The 19,954-nt window shown below is 39.4% G+C and overlaps 1 protein-coding gene and 1 long non-coding RNA gene across 5 annotated transcripts in view; one reads left to right on the forward strand and one right to left on the reverse strand.

Moving 5' to 3' along the window:
- LOC125632774 (uncharacterized) overlaps positions 1–15,114 on the reverse strand; it is a 55,155-nt gene extending 40,041 nt beyond the window's left edge. The window contains exons 1-2 of one of the 2 annotated variants that reach the window (XR_007355408.2): positions 14,977–15,114; positions 14,555–14,851 (exon numbers count right to left, since the gene is read on the reverse strand). This is a non-coding gene — a long non-coding RNA (uncharacterized LOC125632774). Of the gene's footprint in view, positions 1–14,358; positions 14,852–14,976 lie in introns of those variants that run through there. The other variant, XR_012666895.1, reaches the window with a different exon arrangement.
- Positions 1–19,954, forward strand: part of CSMD3 (CUB and Sushi multiple domains 3) — a 1,179,008-nt gene that overhangs the window by 839,078 nt on the left and 319,976 nt on the right. For all 3 annotated transcript variants that reach the window (XM_048841517.2, XM_048841518.2, XM_048841519.2), the window contains 3 exons: positions 477–615; positions 2,374–2,561; positions 16,980–17,174. In XM_048841517.2, coding sequence (XP_048697474.2) covers positions 477–615; positions 2,374–2,561; positions 16,980–17,174 — 522 coding nt within the window. The remainder of the gene's footprint in view (positions 1–476; positions 616–2,373; positions 2,562–16,979; positions 17,175–19,954) is intronic.

Genomic DNA, 19,954 nt, shown 5'->3' on the forward strand with positions numbered 1-19,954 from the left:
ACTGCTGATAAACCCTACCAGATTGAAACTCACATACATGTGGTTGCATTTGTAACCTCGGTAAACCCTATTTCAGCGCTTTAAAAAAAAAAAAAACCAAAAAACAAAAACAAAAAACCCCTGCCTTTGATGGTACTTGGTAATAGAAATCCTGAAGTGGCATGCTTATTGTGCTTGTTTGCAAATCATTATCCAGAATACTCTTCAAATTTAGAGCAGGTTCAGAAAAGCTCTGATGTTTATGCCATGGTAACAAACTTAAAGGATGTAAAGTTCAGTGACAAATTTGACTTTGTGGTAATTAGAAGATTGACTTATCAGAAATGTGACTTTAATTTTTGCTCCTATTAAAGTTTCCTTTGTGAACTCTTGCATTAAATACACGGTGTTTCTCATTTAACTCTTTGAAGACTCTCTACTTTCAAATGTTAGTAAACAGATTGCTGGTACTTACCTTTTTCCCTCCCCATTTACAGCACCCTGTGGAGGAAACTTGACAGGCTCATCAGGTTTTATTCTTTCACCAAACTTTCCTCATCCCTATCCACATAGTCGAGACTGTGACTGGAGTATCACTGTTAATAACGACTATGTTATATCACTAGCATTTATCAGGTAAGCTGTTATTTGGCCATATTTTTTTTTAATCATGTTTACATCATTACCATTGGTGGCTGCTCAGATCTTGATAGGGTAAGAGCTGATAATACCTAGAGCACATTAAGTAACCATCAAAACTATCAGTAATTGTTACCTTTGTCAGCAGTCTCCGCAGAGACACCAAGGGCCGAATAAACAGAGACTTGAACACACACAGGGCTCAATCCTGCAAGGTGCTGAACATGCCCGTGAGATGCAGAAGGTCCTTAACTGACACTAACCAAACTGGAAGTGGAGGATGCTCAGCATCTTACAGGATCAAGCCTACAGAGAGATTCTCTCCATGACAAGGTCGGGAAGACAGAGTAAGCTAATTTGTGGGGTTCTCCCCTATCTGAAAGGAAGGACTTTTTTTTTTGACCAGAGGGCTGTCAGTTCAGCACCTTTCATAGGAAATGTGCACATGAGATTAAAGCAAAACATTAAAAGTAGTATTTGGATCCAGTTTTATTAGCCCACATTGTTACATAAAAATATGGTTCATGTGAGTAATATTTTCCTGGATATTAAATTTGGTTTGTTAAACACCTCTATCATAATGCAGCACTTACTTCTGTTTCAGAGAATTCAGAGAGAATGTTGCTGTCTGCATGGTATTATAACCATAAAGCAAAACCAGACACTTTCTGTGGAAAAGTATTTATTTGAAGTTGATGTTTATTATTAATTATTATTATAATTCCCAAAGATCCCAGTTTGGTTTGAGGCCCCATTGTACTAGGAATTGTTCAAACATAAGAGACAAATCTTTCCCTGATTTTTTTTAGTCATATTATAAAATTTATTGCCTAGTGATTTTTTTAATGTTTACTTTCATCTGAACTATTGCTCACCAATTACTTATTACTCAATAGCAAAATATGCACATTAAATAGATACTTTTAAGATATCAGTTAGAACTTTTACTATGTCCAGGTAGGCTTTTTACTGTACTTTATGTTCAGAAGTCTCAATGAGTCATTTGGTTTTTATAGATTCTTAGATTCCAAGGCCAGAAGAGCCATTGTTATCACCTGGTCCCACCTCCTGTGTAACACAGGCCATAGAACTTCCCCAACCACCTTCACAAAAAGATGTTCAAAACTCACTCAAATAGGAGGAAGAGAAGGTTGAGTATCTGACCATTCCAGCTAGGTTGGTTGTAGCCAGACTGCCACTAACCCCCTGGTATTGTCCCAGATTTCTGGGACTAGGGTCACCAAAAGGCCAAGCACTCACAGTGCTGGAAAGTTCAGTTTCAGGGGATGGCATGTACAGTAACGTTATACTGTATCTTAACACATCCCTCCCCAGGTTATAGCATGATGGGTCCACTGGAAATTAAAATCACTGAATTTTGCACAACTCTAAAATAAATAAAGAAAAAGCAATTTCTCTTTCTCTCTCTCTCACTCACTCACACATACATACCTCATGGTAATATTTTTCTATGAGTTTGATACTCTGAATTTAGAAATATTTACATTAACAATTATTATCTAGAAAGATATCTGCATGGTTTCCAGATTGGCAGGAAAATAATTACAAAAGATAAAGACATTTAAAAAAATAATAATTTATCATTAATCATCTTCACAAATCATTACTATTGAGTGTTTTTTGCCCCTACTTTTAGAAACAGTGTTGGTAAGTACTCAGTTGAGCTGATCAGAGTTAGGATATCATGCAAAGCATATTCTACCTAACATTTCTTTTCTTTTTAATGTTTTATAGTTTCAGTATTGAACCAAATTATGACTTCCTCTATATCTACGATGGGCTTGACAGCAATAGTCCACTAATTGGGAGTTTTCAAGATAGCAAGTTGCCAGAGAGGATAGAAAGCAGCTCAAACAACATGCACTTGGCTTTTCGGAGTGATGGATCTGTTAGCTTTACTGGTTTCCATCTGGAGTATAAAGGTAAATGCAACAGGTGTTCGGTTTTTTTTGTGTGGGTTTTTTTTTTTGGTTGGTTGTGTGTGTTTTTTGTTTTTATATTCTGTGTATCACAAACATGAACAAAATTTGATACAAAATGTTTTATCTTATGATACACAGAATTACACTAAAATGTGCAATTTGAGGTATGAATGTAAAATTGGTTTGTTAAAATTATTTCTCTCATTCTGGAATGATTATATATGCACACACAGTTTAAGGTGTAATCTATCCGCAGATGGATTTCATTGTAAATGTAAATATTCAGTATGCTATTTTTAATCCACATTTTAAGACATTAGTTTACAAAGTAAAAAAACAATGTTCCAGTAACAATATTTAATTTAACAGTGCCTAATATACATGTGATACATTTATGTTGGGGGAAAAAAAGCTAATAAGAACCTCTGGCATATTAGCACATCAGACCCCTGTAAGGAATGCTGATGAGATGCTGAAAGCTTTAAAAGTGTTAAATCTGTTAGGTCAATGACCTAAGAACAACAAAGAAGTCTTGAAATAGACTTTTACATGATGGTCCATATTAGATCTCTCTGAATTTGGTCTTAACACCATAGACTATAAAGTAGATCTTTGCATATTTATCGTAGGCATTCAAAGGATTGTCACTGCCTTGTTAGGCGAATAATGCTCACTGTAAAAAGTTCCTGAATATGTACTTACCCAGTAGAGAACAGTGAGTCCCAATGGATATAAATCATACCGCCAATGTATTTTAAGCTCATTGGGCCACTTCTTCAGATAGCTGGAGTGTAAAAAGGAGAGAGTTCCAGTTGTTCCAGGTCCAGTTAGTTGGGGTTGGTCCTGCTTTGAGTAGGGGGTTGGACTAGATGACCTCCTGAGGTCTTTTCCAACCCTAATCTTCTATGATTCTATGAAATGTGTGTCACCTCGTCAAAGCCCTTCTCTACAAGGATTTGGTTCCATGAGACTGGCTCAGCCCACTGGAGGACTGTTTGCCAGGGCATCATCTCCCCTCAGCTATGGAGTAGTTTCTACAATAAATTCATGGTAAATCCAAAAGCAACAATTTTCATCAATTTCCCCATGTCAAAGTTCTGGTCAAACTCCCCATGCTTGGACATTCATCAGACTGCTGTATTTGGATCCCAACACTAAATCCATGCATTTTTACTACCCTTTGGTCTGGATAGACAGGCACTCTCTTTTTCTTTGGACTCCAAGCATACTCCCTGGGCAAAGACTCTTGTCCGGTATCGCTTTTGGAAGTGGGACCCTGCAGTCCAGCTGCCCAGGTCCCAAGATTAGTGCAGATCTAAGTTCCCTCTAAGCTGCGCTGCTGCGTGGCTGCGCAACTGCCTATTAAGTCCCGCACAGGGGCTCAGGGCTGCGGTAAGGAGAGATTACTCTCCCTCAGCACGGACCTGCCTCGGTGGGGAGAGGCGCCCCTCTCTGCCAGCCAAAGCATGGACCTGCTGTGGTGGGGGGAGGTGCCCCACCCCGCAGGCCTCAGCGCAGACCTGCTGTGGTGGGGGGAGGTGCCCCACCCCGCAAGCCTCAGCGCAGACCTGCTGTGGTGGGGGGAGGTGCCCCACCCCGCAAGCCTCAGCGCGGACCTGCCGCAGAAGGGAGAGGCGGACCTCTCCGTAGACCTGATCCGGACTTCCTGCAGCCGGGGGAGAGGAACCCCCCCCCCCTCAGCCCAACCTAACCCAGCCCTGCCAGAGGTGCCGCAGCCGGGGAGAGGCACCTCTCCCTCATCCCCAAGCTGCTGAGGCAAGAGAGGGCTTGGGGAGTCCTCTCTCCCCACCACAGCCCCGGGGCAGCCTGTACCCCAAAACCCTCATCCCTGGCCCCACCCTAACCCTCTGCCCCAGCCCTGAGCCCCCTCCCACACTCCAAACCTCTCATCCCCAGCCCCACCACATGAATTATGTTATGTGCACCAATATGAAGGTGATGTGTTACACATCACCTTCACATTGGTGCACATAACATTTATTCCGAACGTGGCACTTGGACATAAAAAAATTAGAGGGAACACTGGTGCTGATCCTCTCAAAACTTCAAGTAGTTTAAGCACACCCTTCCCAGAGCTCCAACATCGTGGGTACTCCAGTTTACTGTTTACCCCTTCAGGGCCATGTGATAGTTGAAGTAAATGTGCAAACTTTGCAGAAGAATTTCTATCCATCAGTCTACACTTTAGACAGCACAAGAGATACAGATCCAGAAAAAAAAGTAAATATCTGCATGCTATTCCCTGCCTGAGTTTCCTCACCATTCTTGAGGGTTCATTGGGACTTGGGTCAGTGTTCTTTGAGGGTTCCAAGTCCCCTCTCATGGACCTCATTCCTTCAGCTCATGGCTTCAGCTATGGAACATGGAGTTTTCTCTTTGACCCCTGCAGCCAGCTTCCTTCAACTTTGGCTGGTCTGAGAGTCAAAAGTTTCCTTCTTCTTAGGATGGATGACCCTTTGTCTCCTGACTCTCTCAGCATCTGAGTTTTTAAATGCCAGTCCTAATGCCTGGTTTCTTTGTTCCCTTCTGGGGATTTTCCATTACTCCGATCCTTGTCCCAAAGAACAACTGAGACATCCTCCCCCTATATAACGTCCTCCTTAGCATACTCAATATCCTGCCAGAGCCCAGTTATTAAGTATTAATGACTTATTTTTGTTTTGTGCTGTAGCTTCTTCCAGATAATGTGTGTGATATGTGACTGGGCTTTTTTCCATCCCACAGCTGATTTACTTACACAATGAGATTGAAGCTATACATAGTTTATAATATCAAACAGAATTCTTAAGTTGTATGTAGACAAGTCTCCAAACCATCACACCTTACCTCTCAGAGAACACCCTCTCTTGTTCCTGAGCAGGGAACTGAATAGTGACAGAGTCATACAGGAGCGCTAAGGAATCACTTGTAGAGGAAGGGGGCAATGAGGCAGTGCAGAGGCACAGGCCCTCAAGCAAATCTCCCAAGATACATGGATTTTAACAGATAAAAAGTCTCTTGAGTTCTCTTTAGGGACACTGTGCTCACCAATGGATACAGAACAATGAGTTTAAACCTATGCAAGTGCAGTTACCATTCCTTGTGCTCACTGTTGGAAACTGTGTCCATTGTTCTGATGAAAGAATTAGGCCCACAAAATTAGGTGGACTTTGAAAACAAACAGAAGTTAAATGCAGATTAAATTTTGAGGCATTATTGTCAATTTCATTATAACTAATAACATTTTTATTTACATAAAAGTGATATTGCGGCCCCATTGCGCTAGGCACTGTAAAGACACTTAGAACGATGCAGTGCTCCCCTCAAAGAGTTTACAATCTAAATAGAAAAGACAGACAAAGGATGGGAGAAAGGAAGTATTGTTAATCCTGTTTTACAAATAGGGATCTGAAGCATAGAGATGTTAAATGACTCGTCCAGCAGCATCATGTAGAAAGTCTGTGGAAGAGCAGGAAATTTAATTGAGAAAGTCCTGAATTCCAGTCCATTGTCTTAATTTCAAAACCTCTAAATGTTTAATCTCAGTAAACTCTTGGACTTATTGATATCTACTTGCAGTGAATTCCAAAGGTTAATTAATTAATATATTTGAGGCAAGCTCTCCCTGCCTGACCTGCCATTGAGTCAAACTCTTGTGTTACCAATGTTATTGTCTATTGTCATGGGATTGATTGTGAAGTCTTGGATTCCACATTATGATTTCACCAAAAAAGGATAAGCTTTCCTTGGATGGCTGAAAGGACAATATGTCTCATCAAAAAATATCAAAGAATAATTAGGTAAAATAAATAGCAAGTGTATTGAAAAACTCAGCCCAGGAACAGAAGGATATATGTTAAGTTTCCAGTCAAAGCAAGGTTTATGAACTCTTGGGCCTTTGTAAGGCTAATTAATTGGTCTGTTCTTTCTCCCAAATAAAGTATGAAAGACCACCATTGAAGGCTACAATCTCCCTGTGACATTACACACGGTACAATCTGGATTATTAGACTTAAGCTGCATCCCCTCAGTTCTCCAGCCTGGGGTGCATTTGACAGTGCTTTGCTGTGAGCACAACCACTCCCACCCAGCCCTCAGCAGGTAAACTACCCTCTGATATACTGCCAGAGTGCCTCAGCCAGCCAGATTGCCCCCCTTGAATTCTACAGCAGAGTGACACCAGCAAATTCCCAATGCCAGACTTTCCACCAGAAATGTGTGTCTTGTATTGCCCAGTCCTGGAGAATACAAGCTCATATAAATTACATCATTTCATTAATAGCAAATTATATACACAAATGTTGTTCCCCCAAACACTTAAGTCCAAACACACTGGCTTAGATAAAACAATAAAACAAGTTTATTAACTGCAGAAAGATAGATTTTAAATGATTATATGTAATGAGGCATAAAAGTCAGAATTGGTTATAAATAAATAAAAGGTGAAACACAAACTAATACCCAACTTAACAAGCTAAGTGAATTAAAAGCAAAATGTCTGTCGCCAAATGCTTTTGAAGACTTACTGGCTGGATGCCTTTCAACCAGGACCCTTCCCCCAGTTCAATGCTCCTTTCCTTGTCCTTCAGGCATTGGATGTCATGGGCAAAGAGAAATGGAGGAGAGAGGTGATTTGGGGCCTCTGTTCCTCATTTTTACATGTCTTTCTCCTCTTTGAGTAATGTCTCCAGCTGGAGTTCAGGCAACAGCAAGTCTGTTTGCACAAAAATTTAAAGCTGTTCCATCGCCAATATATAAATTTCTTTCACACACTTCTTCCTGCCAAAGAATGGCCATTTAACCAGGTGATAGTCCATTAGATTATTTTGATAAATGGCTGTGGTGCTGGCTAGCCTTTTGTCTCTGAGGAACTGGTATGAAGCTGTTTCTCCTGACTTTGGAACATGTTGTATACAGTAGAATTTTATAACTTTACATACATATTTCACCAGGACAATAATGTTCAGCAGATTATGAATTTTCAAACGATACCTCACAATGCATACTTTCTACAAAATTTATCATAGAGTTGTAAAATGATGAAAATACGGGTACAGACTTTCTCACTCCCCTCTTTCTACTTGTGCATCCAGGGAAGAAAATCGCATAGTTAATGGCATTTTGAAATCAAGAAGCCTGGGTTTTGTGCCTAGCTTTACCACTGATTTGCTGTGTGATCTTGTGAAAATACTTATTTGTCTGTTTCTCAGGATTTGCCATCTGTATAAATGATAGTGATTGCCCACCTATATAAAGTGATTTGAAATCTGTATCTGCAACTCTAAATAACAGTAGTGTTTATCCATCAGGTTGTTTGGGAAACAATGGGCCTAATTCTACTTCTCCCTCCTCTGACATGGGGAAAACTCCCCCTGAATCCGGTGTTGGGATCAAAATGACAGCACTTGCCTACGAATACAATTCAAATTAGCATTTGAAAATTGAGATATGAGCAAGAAGAGATTTAATTCCCCATTAAAAAACAACAACAAAGATTATGATTATTTTCTTATTACCATTACATAATTCTGACACCCTCAGACAGAGTAGTGCCTTACACTGTGAGATGTCCATTATCCTCTGGAATAGGTACTGCTCAGCATATTGTGATGGTGCCAGAATCACTTCTATAATGTCCACATTAATACAAAGGAACTATTGTAATGTTTCATATTCATTTGTATTAATGGTTTCTAGCCCTTGCATTTCAATCCATTGCTTGATTCTTCAGTGATGTGTTACAATTCACTTAAGTGCTATACATAAACATCCAATACCCAAAGCAAAATATCCAATAGCAAAGAATGAATCACTGGAGCATAAAAGAAACACGGAAAATATGGTAGAGACACAGTAGAATCTGGAATTATCAAAATGCCTTTGTCATCTTCCTTGGTTTTCCCCCCCTTTTCCCTTACAAATATCAATGGCATTTATGGGTACCTCTTTGGCGTGAGTCACTCTGTAGTAAGTACAACAAAGGCACTCTTGGAGTACCATATTAACATAACAGAAACATGATACTTAAAATAGCAAAAATAACATCACATCACTCTTGAAATAGCCAAAATAATTAATACATTTAAATGAGCAACAACAAAACTGTTGGATAAACTCTTGATACATTATTTATTAATTATTATTATTATTATTATTATTGCAATCAAATGTTCATTCTCCACAGAGGCAATTATGATTGTCAGTCTTGGGTTTGCACTTCAAATGTGAGGCCAGGTGGGGAACTTGTATAGCTCAAAGTACAGAGCACTGGCTTCAGGGGTGGGGGTTATTAATCAAGGCCAGCTCTGCATTAAGGGCTTGTCTTCACTGCAACAATTCACTTGAATTACTCCACTCAAGTCACACCACTCAAACTAGACTAGCTCGAGTGGAATTACTCGAGTAGAAGTAACTCAAATGTAGCTGCTCAGGGAGCTTGAGTAAAAGCAGCCATGCTGTGAAACAGTGCTTAAACTACACAGAGTGATTTGATTAGCAGCACAGAGAGATTGGATTAACAGCTGGTGAGTTGCGTTTAATTTGAGCTGCTGCCTGTACATGCATCTCCACTAGATTATTAGATCAAGTGTAGTACCATTTGAGCTGCATCCCTCATGCCCTCAGGGGGCCAACTATCTTGCCTTTAAAGCAATACTTATTTATGATGGACATTTTTGTGTGTGGATGGGAATATGGATTGGGGCAATAGTCAAGCTAACGCTGCAGTGAAGAAAAGACTTCAGAACCTGAGTGCTTTAGTACCAGTTCCTTTGTGACCACGTTTGGCTTGTGAACTGGCCTTCATCCGTGGTAAGTGCCATATGTATTAGTTTCAGAGTAACAGCCATGTTAGTCTGTATTCGCAAAAAGAAAAGGAGGACTTGTGGCACCTTAGAGACTAACCAATTTATTTGAGCATAAGCTTTCGTGAGCTACAGCTCACTTCATCGGATGCATACTGTGGAAAGTACAGAAGACGTTTTTATACAAAAAACCATGAAAAAATAGGTGATCATCACTACAAAAGGTTTTCTCTCCCCCAACCCCACTCTCCTGCTGGTAATAGCTTATGTAAAGTGATCACTCTCCTTACAATGTGTATGATAATCAAGGTGGGCCATTTCCAGCTGCACAAGGAATTTTAGTGTCATGACTCCATTGGCATCAGAGAGATTTGGTTCTCCCTCACAACCCTTGCACCTGCAGTTTCTTATATTTGTTTGTTTGTTTTTATTCTCCCACATTCCCTCCTTTCTCCTTCAGAATGGAGAAGCATTCTGGTGGCTTTGAGAAGTGCTCAGAGTACAGTTGCAGTATGTTCATACGGGAGAGGCATGACTCTAATATCCTGATCTGTGGAGCACACTGTGACTGCTTTGTCTTTGAAATTTGCTCATGGATGTCACAGTAAGCTGAACAAAGTGCCTGAAAATTCTCCTTGCTTCTGATATTGCTTCCCATATGTTGGATGCAAAATGTCCTAAAAGGTCTTGAAAGTATCTTTTGCCTTGGCTATCCAATGTAAAGGGTTCTCAGTTCAGCACTGAAACTCTACCAGCAACATCCATGTATGCATTGGTCTCCAAGCTGCATTTCAACTGCCTCAAAGCACCCAGTGAGACCTGACATGTCAGTGTTAACACACCACATCTAATAATTGCTATCTTTGGTTTAGTCCCACCATTCACGCAGTGCTTAATGGAGACCTAACGCCATCTGAGTGATCAGGGAGGGACTCAATATTTGACCAGGAATTATTAGTCAGCCCATCATCTACGATGCTTTGATAGTGAATCAGAATACAGAACACATGGTTCCAGAGGGTGTAGAAGCTGAGAAGTCTGACGTCTCTGAGTTTGTGTCCAAGGTCTGACTTGCTCAGAAACAGACTATCAGAAAGGTATACTATGAATTTAAGTAGAAAGGGTTTCTGATATTCTGTGAAAGCTCTTGCAGAGCCTGTTACTCTACATTCACTGCTTGACTACTGTCAGGGTTCCCCTCCCCACTCTGAACTCTAGGATACAAACGTGGGGACCCACATGAAAGCCCCCTAAGGTTATTTTTACCAGCTTAGGGTAAAACTTCCCCAAGGCACAAACTCTTTGCCCTTGGAGGGTACACTGCCACCACCAAGTGATTTAACACAGAATCAGGGAAAGGACCACTTGGAGTTCCTATTCCCCCCAAATATCCCCCCAAGCTGTTACACCCCCTTTCCTTGGGAGGCTTGAGAATAATATCCTAACCAGTTGGTTACAAAGTGATCACAGACCCAAACCCCTGGGTCTTAGGACAATAGAGAAATCAGTCAGGCTCTTAAAAGAAACAGAACTTTATGAGAAAGAAAAAAGGTAAAAGAAGCACCTCTGTAAAATTAGAAGGGACGCTAATCTCACAGGGCAATCAGATTTAAAACACAGAGGATTTCCCTCTGGGCAAAAACTTTAAAGTTACAATAAGAAAACCAGGAATACACCTTCCTCTCAGCACAGAGCAAATCACAAGCCAAAACAAAAGTAAACTAACACATTTCCTTGCTAGTACTTACTAATTCTAATGGAGTTGGATTGCTTGCTTGTTTGATCTCTCTCCAGCAAGCACAGAGAACAGACAGACAAAAGCCTTCACCCCCTGTCCCGATTTGAAAGTATCTTGTCCCCTTATTGGTCCTTTTGGTCAGGTGCCAGCCAGGTTACCTAAGCTTCTTAACCCTTTACAGATAAAAAGATATTGTGCCTCTGGCCAGGAGGGATTTTATAGTACTGTATACAGGAAGGTTGTTACCCTTCCCTTTATTTATGACAACTACCTTGGTCATATGTTAGAATCTGATTTACAGACATCTTCCTTCCATGTTCGTTCAACACCTATTTCAGATTTCTATGAGTAAGATGAGGGTGTTGCATGTTTCAGGTTTTATTTTGAAATATAGTTATTAAGAAGATGCATCTTAGCTTTGTTTTTATGGCAACATCTTTAGTGTTTAGTCAACATGCATGGGAATCTATATTAGCTGTATCTTTGGAGAAAATAAAATTGCATAACTGTAATTGCTGCTCACTGAAGATATATAATGTGACTGATCACTGCTCTCCCAGACACCTCCCTTCAGTGTTTTGTAACTGCAGCTTTTGATATTGCATTCTATATATGACTGATTATTCCACCTCATTTTCTCTTCCTCTCTAATTTGTTATATGGCATCCATATCTATCCATCCTTCCTTCCTTTATAAATTGACTTATGTTATGGTTTTATTGCATATTTCTTTGAAGGTTTTTGTGGTTATCCTATTCTGTACCAGGAGTGCATTCCAGATTTGTGGACCTGTCTCAGCAATAGCTCTGACTCGTACACAGAAACTTCATGATTTCTCTAGTTGTAACAGAGAGGATATGAATAGGATGAGGCGGTCCTGCAGGTAAACTGTGGACCTTTGAAAATGAGGGACAATGTCTTAAATTTAACCTGAAGTGGTGTGATGTCATGTTTTACTGAAATGTCAGTAAATTGTACTTTCTCTCCATTCATTTACCATCAGAAACAGATTTCAAGATATTTGTGTTGTATACGTTTTGTCCTTTATAATCAGTTTTCTCCTCCACTCCCATTCATTTACTGATGTTACACTGTACTTTCTGAGACATCACAGGTCATAACTTTGAAGAGAATTATGATGCCACAAACACTGGAATCAGCATCCAAAAATAAATCTGCTTGCATGCATACTACCTATGCTTAAGTGATCCCGTCTTTCCTTCCTGGGTTTACTTGGGAGCAGGCAACACTCACCTGTGTGTCAGGGTGCCTGTCAATTTTAAGGGGATCCTGAGTATCACAGCGGTGATGGTGGATGTGTGGGAATCCTCTATCCACCCCTCTGCTGCAGTCATTTTACTTATAAGGAAGATTAATCTTGGAGGTGCATCTACCTTGCTGGGGCTGGTACTGACATGCCTTGGGAGCCTCCAGAAGTAAACCTGAGCTACTCTATGCAATGGGTCTAACTCAAAAGTACCAGTTATAAACTCTGTACTGGTTAACACATCTTTACTTGGGCTGCCGATTAGTCGCAGTTATCTCACACGAGTAATTAAAAAAAAATAATCATGATTAATTGCAGCTTTAATCGCACTGTTCAACAATAGAATACCAATTTAAATTTATTTAATATTTTTGGATGATTTTCTACATTTTCAAATATATTGATTTCATTACAACAGAGTACGAAGTGTACAGTGCTCACTTTATATTTTTACAAATGTTTGCACTGTGTAAATGATAAAATAAATAGTATTTTTCAATTCACCTAGTACAAGTACTGTAGTGCATTCTCTTTATCATGAAAGTGCAACTTACAAATGTATATTTTTTTTGTTACAAAACTGCACTCAAACAAAACAGTTTAAAACTTTGGAGCGTACAAGTCCACTCAGTCCTACTTCTTGCTCAGCCAATCTCTAAGACAAACAAGTTTGTTTACATTTACGGGAGATAATGCTGCCCGCTTCTTATTTACAGTGTCACCTGAAAGTAAGTACTGGCGTTCACATGGCACTTTCCTTGCCGACATTGCGAGGTATTTACATGCCAGATATGCTAAACATTTGTATGCCTCTTCATGCTTTGGACACCATTATAGAGGACATGCATTCATTGTGATGATGCTCATTAAAAAAATAATGTGTTAATTAAATTTGTGACTGAACTCCTTGGGGGAGAATTGTATGTCTTTTGCTCTGTTTTACTCATATTCTGCCATATATTTCATGATATAACAGTCTTGGATGATGACCCAGCACATGTTCTAAGAACACTTTCACTGCAGATTTGACAAAATGCAAAGAAGTTACCAGTGTGAAATTTCTAAGGATACAGCACTTGACCCAAGGTTTAAGAATCTGAAGTGCCTTCCAAAATCTGAGAGGGACGAGGTGTGGAGCATGCTTTCAGAAGTCTTAAAAGAGCAACACTCCAGTGCAGAAACTACAGAACTTGAACCACCAAAAAAAGAAAATTAACTATCTGCTGGTGGCATCTGACTCAAATGATGAAAATGAACATGCCTCTGTCCGTACTGCTTTGGATAGTCATCGAGCAACCCATCATCAGAAGGGACACATGTCCTCTGGAATGGTGGCTGAAGCATGAAAGGATATATGAATCTTTAGCACATCTGGCACGTAAATATCTTGTGACGCTGGCTACAACTGTGCCATGCGAATGTCTGTTCTGAATTTCAGGTGACATTATAAACAAGAAGTCGGCAGCATTATCTCCCACAAGAGATATTTGTTTGTCTGAGTGATTGGCTGAACAAGAAATAGGCCTGAGTGGACTTACAGGCTCTACAGTTTTACATTGTTTTGTTTTTGAATGCAGTTATTTTTGTACATAATTCTACATTTGTAAGTTCAACTTTCATGATAAAAAGAGATTGCACTATAGTATTTGTAATGGGGGAGTTGAAAAATACTATTTTTGTTTTTTACAGTGCAAATAGTTGTAATAAAAACAAATATAAAGTGAGCACTCTACACTTTGTATTCTGTGTTGTAACTGAAATCAATATATTTGAAAAATGTAGAAAAACATCCAAAATATTTATCCAAAACTTCCATTTGTATTCTATCGTTTAACAGTGTGATTAAAACTGCAATTAATCACTGTTATCCTTTTAAATTGTGATTCATTGTAAAAAAAAACCCCAAATAAATAAATAAATGGTATTCTGTTATTGTTTAACAGTGCAATTAATCATGATTTTTTTTAAATCATGCAATCACAATTAATATTTTAATCGCTTGATATCCCTAATCTTTATTTAACAATTTAGAAAAAAAACAGGATATAACAGATTGAGATTAATTAAAATGTCTCAACCCCTTCAAGTCAGCAGAGGGGTGCTTAAATCAATTAATAAATACAGTTTACAGTAGTAAATGAAACTTAACCAATATACATTTTTACGCCAGAATTAGCTACCCCACCTCTGAGCGTGCACTCCTCTGAACTTCAAAGTTCCAGACAACTGCTTGTGTGGGCGTGCTTGGAGACGCTCAAGCTGGGCACAGCACTTCGTTGGTCCGGTAAAGTAATCCAGCCAAGTCAACAAAGGGCAACGTGATTCTAAATGTGGATCAATCCAAGCTCCACGACCGCTCTGAAGACGGGCGTTGTTATAACCAGAGGTCAATAATCTTGGATCCTGGTTAGACAAGACCACTTTACAGCCTCAAGGAGACCACTTAGTCTTTCATCACCCCCTTTTCCTTGACAGCACTTTCCTAAATAAACGAAAGAAGAGTTGTGGTTACTCACACTGTTTTCACCCAAACTCAGTCAGTTCTTGCCCCAGCAACAGTCTTTGTCCTGGCTTGGACAAAGCTCCACAAAGCTATCTCTTCCATACCCTGATCAGGGGACCGTTAACAGTCTCAGCTCCCAAGTCACAATAGGCGACCGCAGCAGGCTGGTGCCCTGCTTGAACAGAGCTCAGACAAGACTCCCTACAACTCTGCAGCTATTCACTTTTAACTTTCTAAGTCCTCACAAAATGGAGCCCATTGAAACCGAGGCAGGGAAGTCTGTCTCCTTCCCCAAAGTATCATGGGAGTTGTAGTCTTCAAGGCTGGATTGCAGCACCTGGGATCTTCCTGAGTGGAACACCCCCAATTAAGTTCAGCGGCTCCTTTCATGGGGATGTCTACACTTAAATATAACTGTACAGTGTTGTTGTATCTAACAGTCATATGGGACACATCAACACTGCAAATAAGGTGTGTGAGGTCTGATAAAATATTTGGAAAAAGAATGGGGTTTCAACAGCTCTATTTACCATGTCAATGGACATAACACTCTAATGACAAATATGAAGTTTAAATAATGAAAAAGACATTCCATGTTTCTCTGTTCTGATGCAGATGTACCTGGAACAATATATAATACGAGTATTTTATTTCTCTCCTCTTGCTAGTTCTCATATTAAATGAGAGGGTGAAATATGCAGTTCTCATAGTCTAGTGAGGTGTCTTCTGTTTGATCAGCTAGCTATGGTAATGCTCTTAAGCCAATCTCCCCCATACTTTTGTGGTTGTATCTATGTATGATGTGCTTCTTGTGTCATTTTCTGATATCATATACTATTTGTTTAATGAAATTAAATTACAAGTATTTCCTTTTTTAGCATTTACTTTCTTCCTGTGGGTTATTGCTGCTGGAATTGAAAAACATGTTGAGCTACTATTTGCTTGTAGTGTGTTAACTTCTTGATGGCTCTTTGGCATTAGACAGTTTATTTTTATTACAGAAAGAAGGGAGAAACAACAGGACCATGTGCAAGTATTAAGATAGTTTTGAATATAATGAGAAGTTACAAATAAGAAATACATTTGATAAGTACAGTATCAGGAGTCTATATATAATGAGACCTCCAATGAGTAAAAAAAAAATACATTGACAGAGGGAAAACTTTTATAATAAAAAATGGTACTGTAGATACAAATTTGCTGTTCACTTTGAACAAATCTGAAATGCTGATCATTTATGTGCACTTTATTTGATTATAAAGTACTTAGTAACTAATTTTTCAGTTCTGAGTTTTCAATCAATATAATTTTAAAAACAAACAACCACTCATGTTTGCCTAATTGCCCATGGGACACTGTGCATGAGATCTTAGTTCAGGCCTCCTACTTGACTACATCACTGCCTGATAGGATTGACAGTCCACCAACAGAAAAGAGTGGTTGTTCTGTTGAGAGAACTCTACATATAGGGAGTAGTCAGGGGTGAAAGTAACTTAAATGACTTACTGGTACACAGGGTGCCAGGATTCTGAGCATGGCAGGGGCGGGGGGCTCTGCCCCCCTCCCCCGGAAAGGGTGGGCTCTTGGGAGGAAGGGGCAGGGCCTCTGGTGCAAGGGGCGGGGCTGGAGCCAAAATCCCCCAGCCAGTCCTTCAGCTCTGCCTGGCCCGCACCACCCAGGGCTTCAGCAGCAATTTAAAGGACCTGGGAGCCCCCGGCCCTTTAAATTGCCACCAGAGCCCCAGGGTAGCAGTGGTGGAGGCCAGGAGCCCGGGGCCCTTTTAAATCACCGGGCCCCGAGGCAGCTGCCCCTTTTGCCTCTCCCTCTTCCCCCCATCAGCGGCTCTGCCGGTATCGGCTGGACCAGCTTACTTTTTTACCTCTGGGGATAGTTCTTGGTCATTATAGAGTACTGTGTGCAGTTCTCCTAAATTGATGGAAAGATCAATGAGATACAAAACGTATGAAGGATGAATTGAGGAATTTAAAAGGAAGAAAATTTTAGGCTCCTATGAGCTCTGAGGGGACCTAAAAGCACCGCAGGAATAATCTATCCAACATTTCCATATGTACTTAAAATTGCCTTTGCATTTGCTTTCTTTTTGTAGCAAAACTACGTGAGTCCTGCTTTGATCCTGGGAATGTAATGAATGGCACAAGACTTGGAATGGATTATAAACTGGGATCAACAGTCACATATTACTGTGATGCAGGTTATGTTCTTCAAGGGTATTCTACACTTACCTGTATTATGGGAGATGATGGAAGACCTGGGTGGAACAGAGCACTACCCAGCTGTCATGGTAAGAGCTGTATTTTCTGCAGTTATTTCATGACTTGCAAGAGACACACAAGTGAATATAAACATATATTTATTATATAGTGATTTTAATAAACCTTTTTTATATATTTTCCTCTTTAGGATATATACCCTTTTCTTCAGTGTACCATAAGCAGTACTGTATGAAAGAGTAAAGATAATATCAATTGACAAATGTTTAGAGATGTGGGGATTTTACTGATTCACTTAGTGCTACCAGATGAATACAGCAGCAAATAATTACTACCGACGATTGTCAGTGATACTATGCAAGGTGGTAAACATTTGTTATTGATCTCATCAGTCTTCGGCAAATGTATGGTAGAATAGAATATTATGTACACATGATGATTTTTGCTTAACTAGATCATCAACTTATACTCTTAATTTTAATAGTATTTAAAATAATAGTTCTTAGGATACTTAATGCATTATTGCTACACTTTTTGTTTATGATCAAAATATTTTATTGGATTATTTAACATATTTCATGTGAATTTTCTAGGAAAATTTAATCTAAAAAATTGAAAATACATTATGGGCAGTACTCCGTTGACTATCATGTGCATATGTGTTTGCAGGGTTAGACTTCAAATATGGGGTCCATTTTACCAGTATGGTGGTAACTCTCCATAACAATTGACAGACACAAAGCAAGACAGTATAGCTTTGACATGTCCTTCGCCATTGGACCCAAAAACTGTCTCTCCTTCTGGTGTTACTTAAATTTTAATTAAATTACATTATTTACATCAAAAATGCTAAATTATTAAATTGAGGTTGTGGATAATATAGTTTATATTACATAAAGGAAAATGAAATATCCATGATCTAAGCTCCCCATGCTGTTAGATTGTAGTGTCTCATTTTGAATCTTTTTGCTGACATTGTGCTAAATTCAGAACTGATGTAAGGAGGTATGAATCCATTGAATTTCAACCCCCTCACACTAAGTCTGAACTTGACCTATTGACACATTACTTGAATCTTGCGTGTTTTGTAGGGACAATAATGCTAAATTATTACCACCCAAAATGCATATATGCTAAATAGTAATATGTGTTACCAGTGTTTGTCTCTTTTTATGTGTGTGTGATGTTATGAACAAGTAGAACTCTGGGGGCAGGGGAAGAGGAGAAGATGATGATGATGATGAACTGACCTCAAAATAGAAAAAAAGTGATTACTGACTGATGAAAGAAGGGATATGAAGCGTAAGGATTTAGGGAAACTACCTATGATTTTTAGGATTACCCAGTATTAAAACACCAGTCTTCACTTCTGGAGCATCAAGATGCTAATGCTGTGGAATACTGGCCTTAATAAACTCTGTAGGGAAAATGTGTTCCAGCTTGGAAACATGGAGAAGTGTAGAGCAAACAGAAGTTTCTTCCAAGCAAACCCTTTCTTTGTTTTTAAATGACACTTGGGATTTTTTTTTTCAAGTTTAAGAAAGAGAGAGAGAAAGAGAAGTTTTTCTTGGGTAGAAGGGATGGTGCTATAATTGTGGTCATTAGTGCTGCTATACTCTTGTTAATGGTTTGTAACTGCTTCAAAATCTTTCATATTTCCAGAGGGGGTTAACTCAGCATGTTTGTAATAAAGAGACTTTTGTGCTTGGGAGGAAAAGCTGCAATTTTATTAAAAAAACACCGTCATAATAGAGGTTTCAGAGTAGCAGCCATGTTAGTCTGTATTCGCAAAAAGAAAAGGAGTACTTGTGGCACCTTAGAGACTAACAAATTTATTTGCGCATAAACTTTCGTGAGCTACAGCTCACTTCATCGGATAGGTGATGGTCAGTCCTTGCTCATTCTAACCAAATCTAGTTCTCTAGGTTGTCTGAAGACCTTAAGGTCCTTCAAGAATGCATAGTACTTAGGTTCCATATTACCCTGACATCCTTGCATAGATTCTGGCCACCAGAATGATGCCAAATGATAAGCCTAGTGGGAGGCACTTACCCTTATACTGGTCAGTTGTGCCTAAACTCCGTGACCTGTTCAAGTATACAGATTTGGCTAGCATAGTGGTTTCCTCCTAACTGCTAAAGCCTTATCCTATAGCTGTTACTTTGCTTGTGGTGCAGTATGATCTATTTTAGCAACAGATGACTAAGGAGTTCTACCTTTTGGTAATTTTATGTAAGAAAATTAGCAAATTTATTTATTTACTTACTTGGAGCGTGGGGGAGAAGAGGAAGACAGAAGGAATGGAAGCTTTAAGTTGTCACCAGGACTGGGCAGAGGAGAATCAGAGTGCTGTGATTGGGAACTGACAGGGACCCATTCTTTACTGCACCCAAGCTTTGCTCGGCTGCAGAGAAAAATTGGGCCTCCTCAGTCCTGCCAGCTTTAGATTTGAAGTTGCATTCATAAAGCTAACGTTGTTTCAGTACAGATACACAATACATCTGATCACATTTTTTTATGATCTCTGATTATTTCCTTGCAATCAGGGGTTTATAGATTTTTTTCTTTCTGTTTTTTTTTTAATATTTTGCTCAAAGGGTTCTCTGCATTAGATATGACTTGCCTTTGACTAAAAACCTTATTTCAAATGTCCTTGAAACATCTCTAATAGGTGTGGGATATGAACCAAGTCCATGGTCTCATTCTATTATGAATCCATGCAAAGGTTATCCAGTCTAACACAGTAAGCCATTTGGCATTTGATGATGGCTGTTAAGAACAGGATATGATTAAAGGACGCAGATGAAACATTCATAAAATGAAAGCTGATAAATAATGATTTTTGTCAACT

This window comes from Caretta caretta, chromosome 2 (genome assembly GCF_965140235.1).
Source record: "Caretta caretta isolate rCarCar2 chromosome 2, rCarCar1.hap1, whole genome shotgun sequence".
NCBI classification, from domain to species: domain Eukaryota; kingdom Metazoa; phylum Chordata; order Testudines; family Cheloniidae; genus Caretta; species Caretta caretta.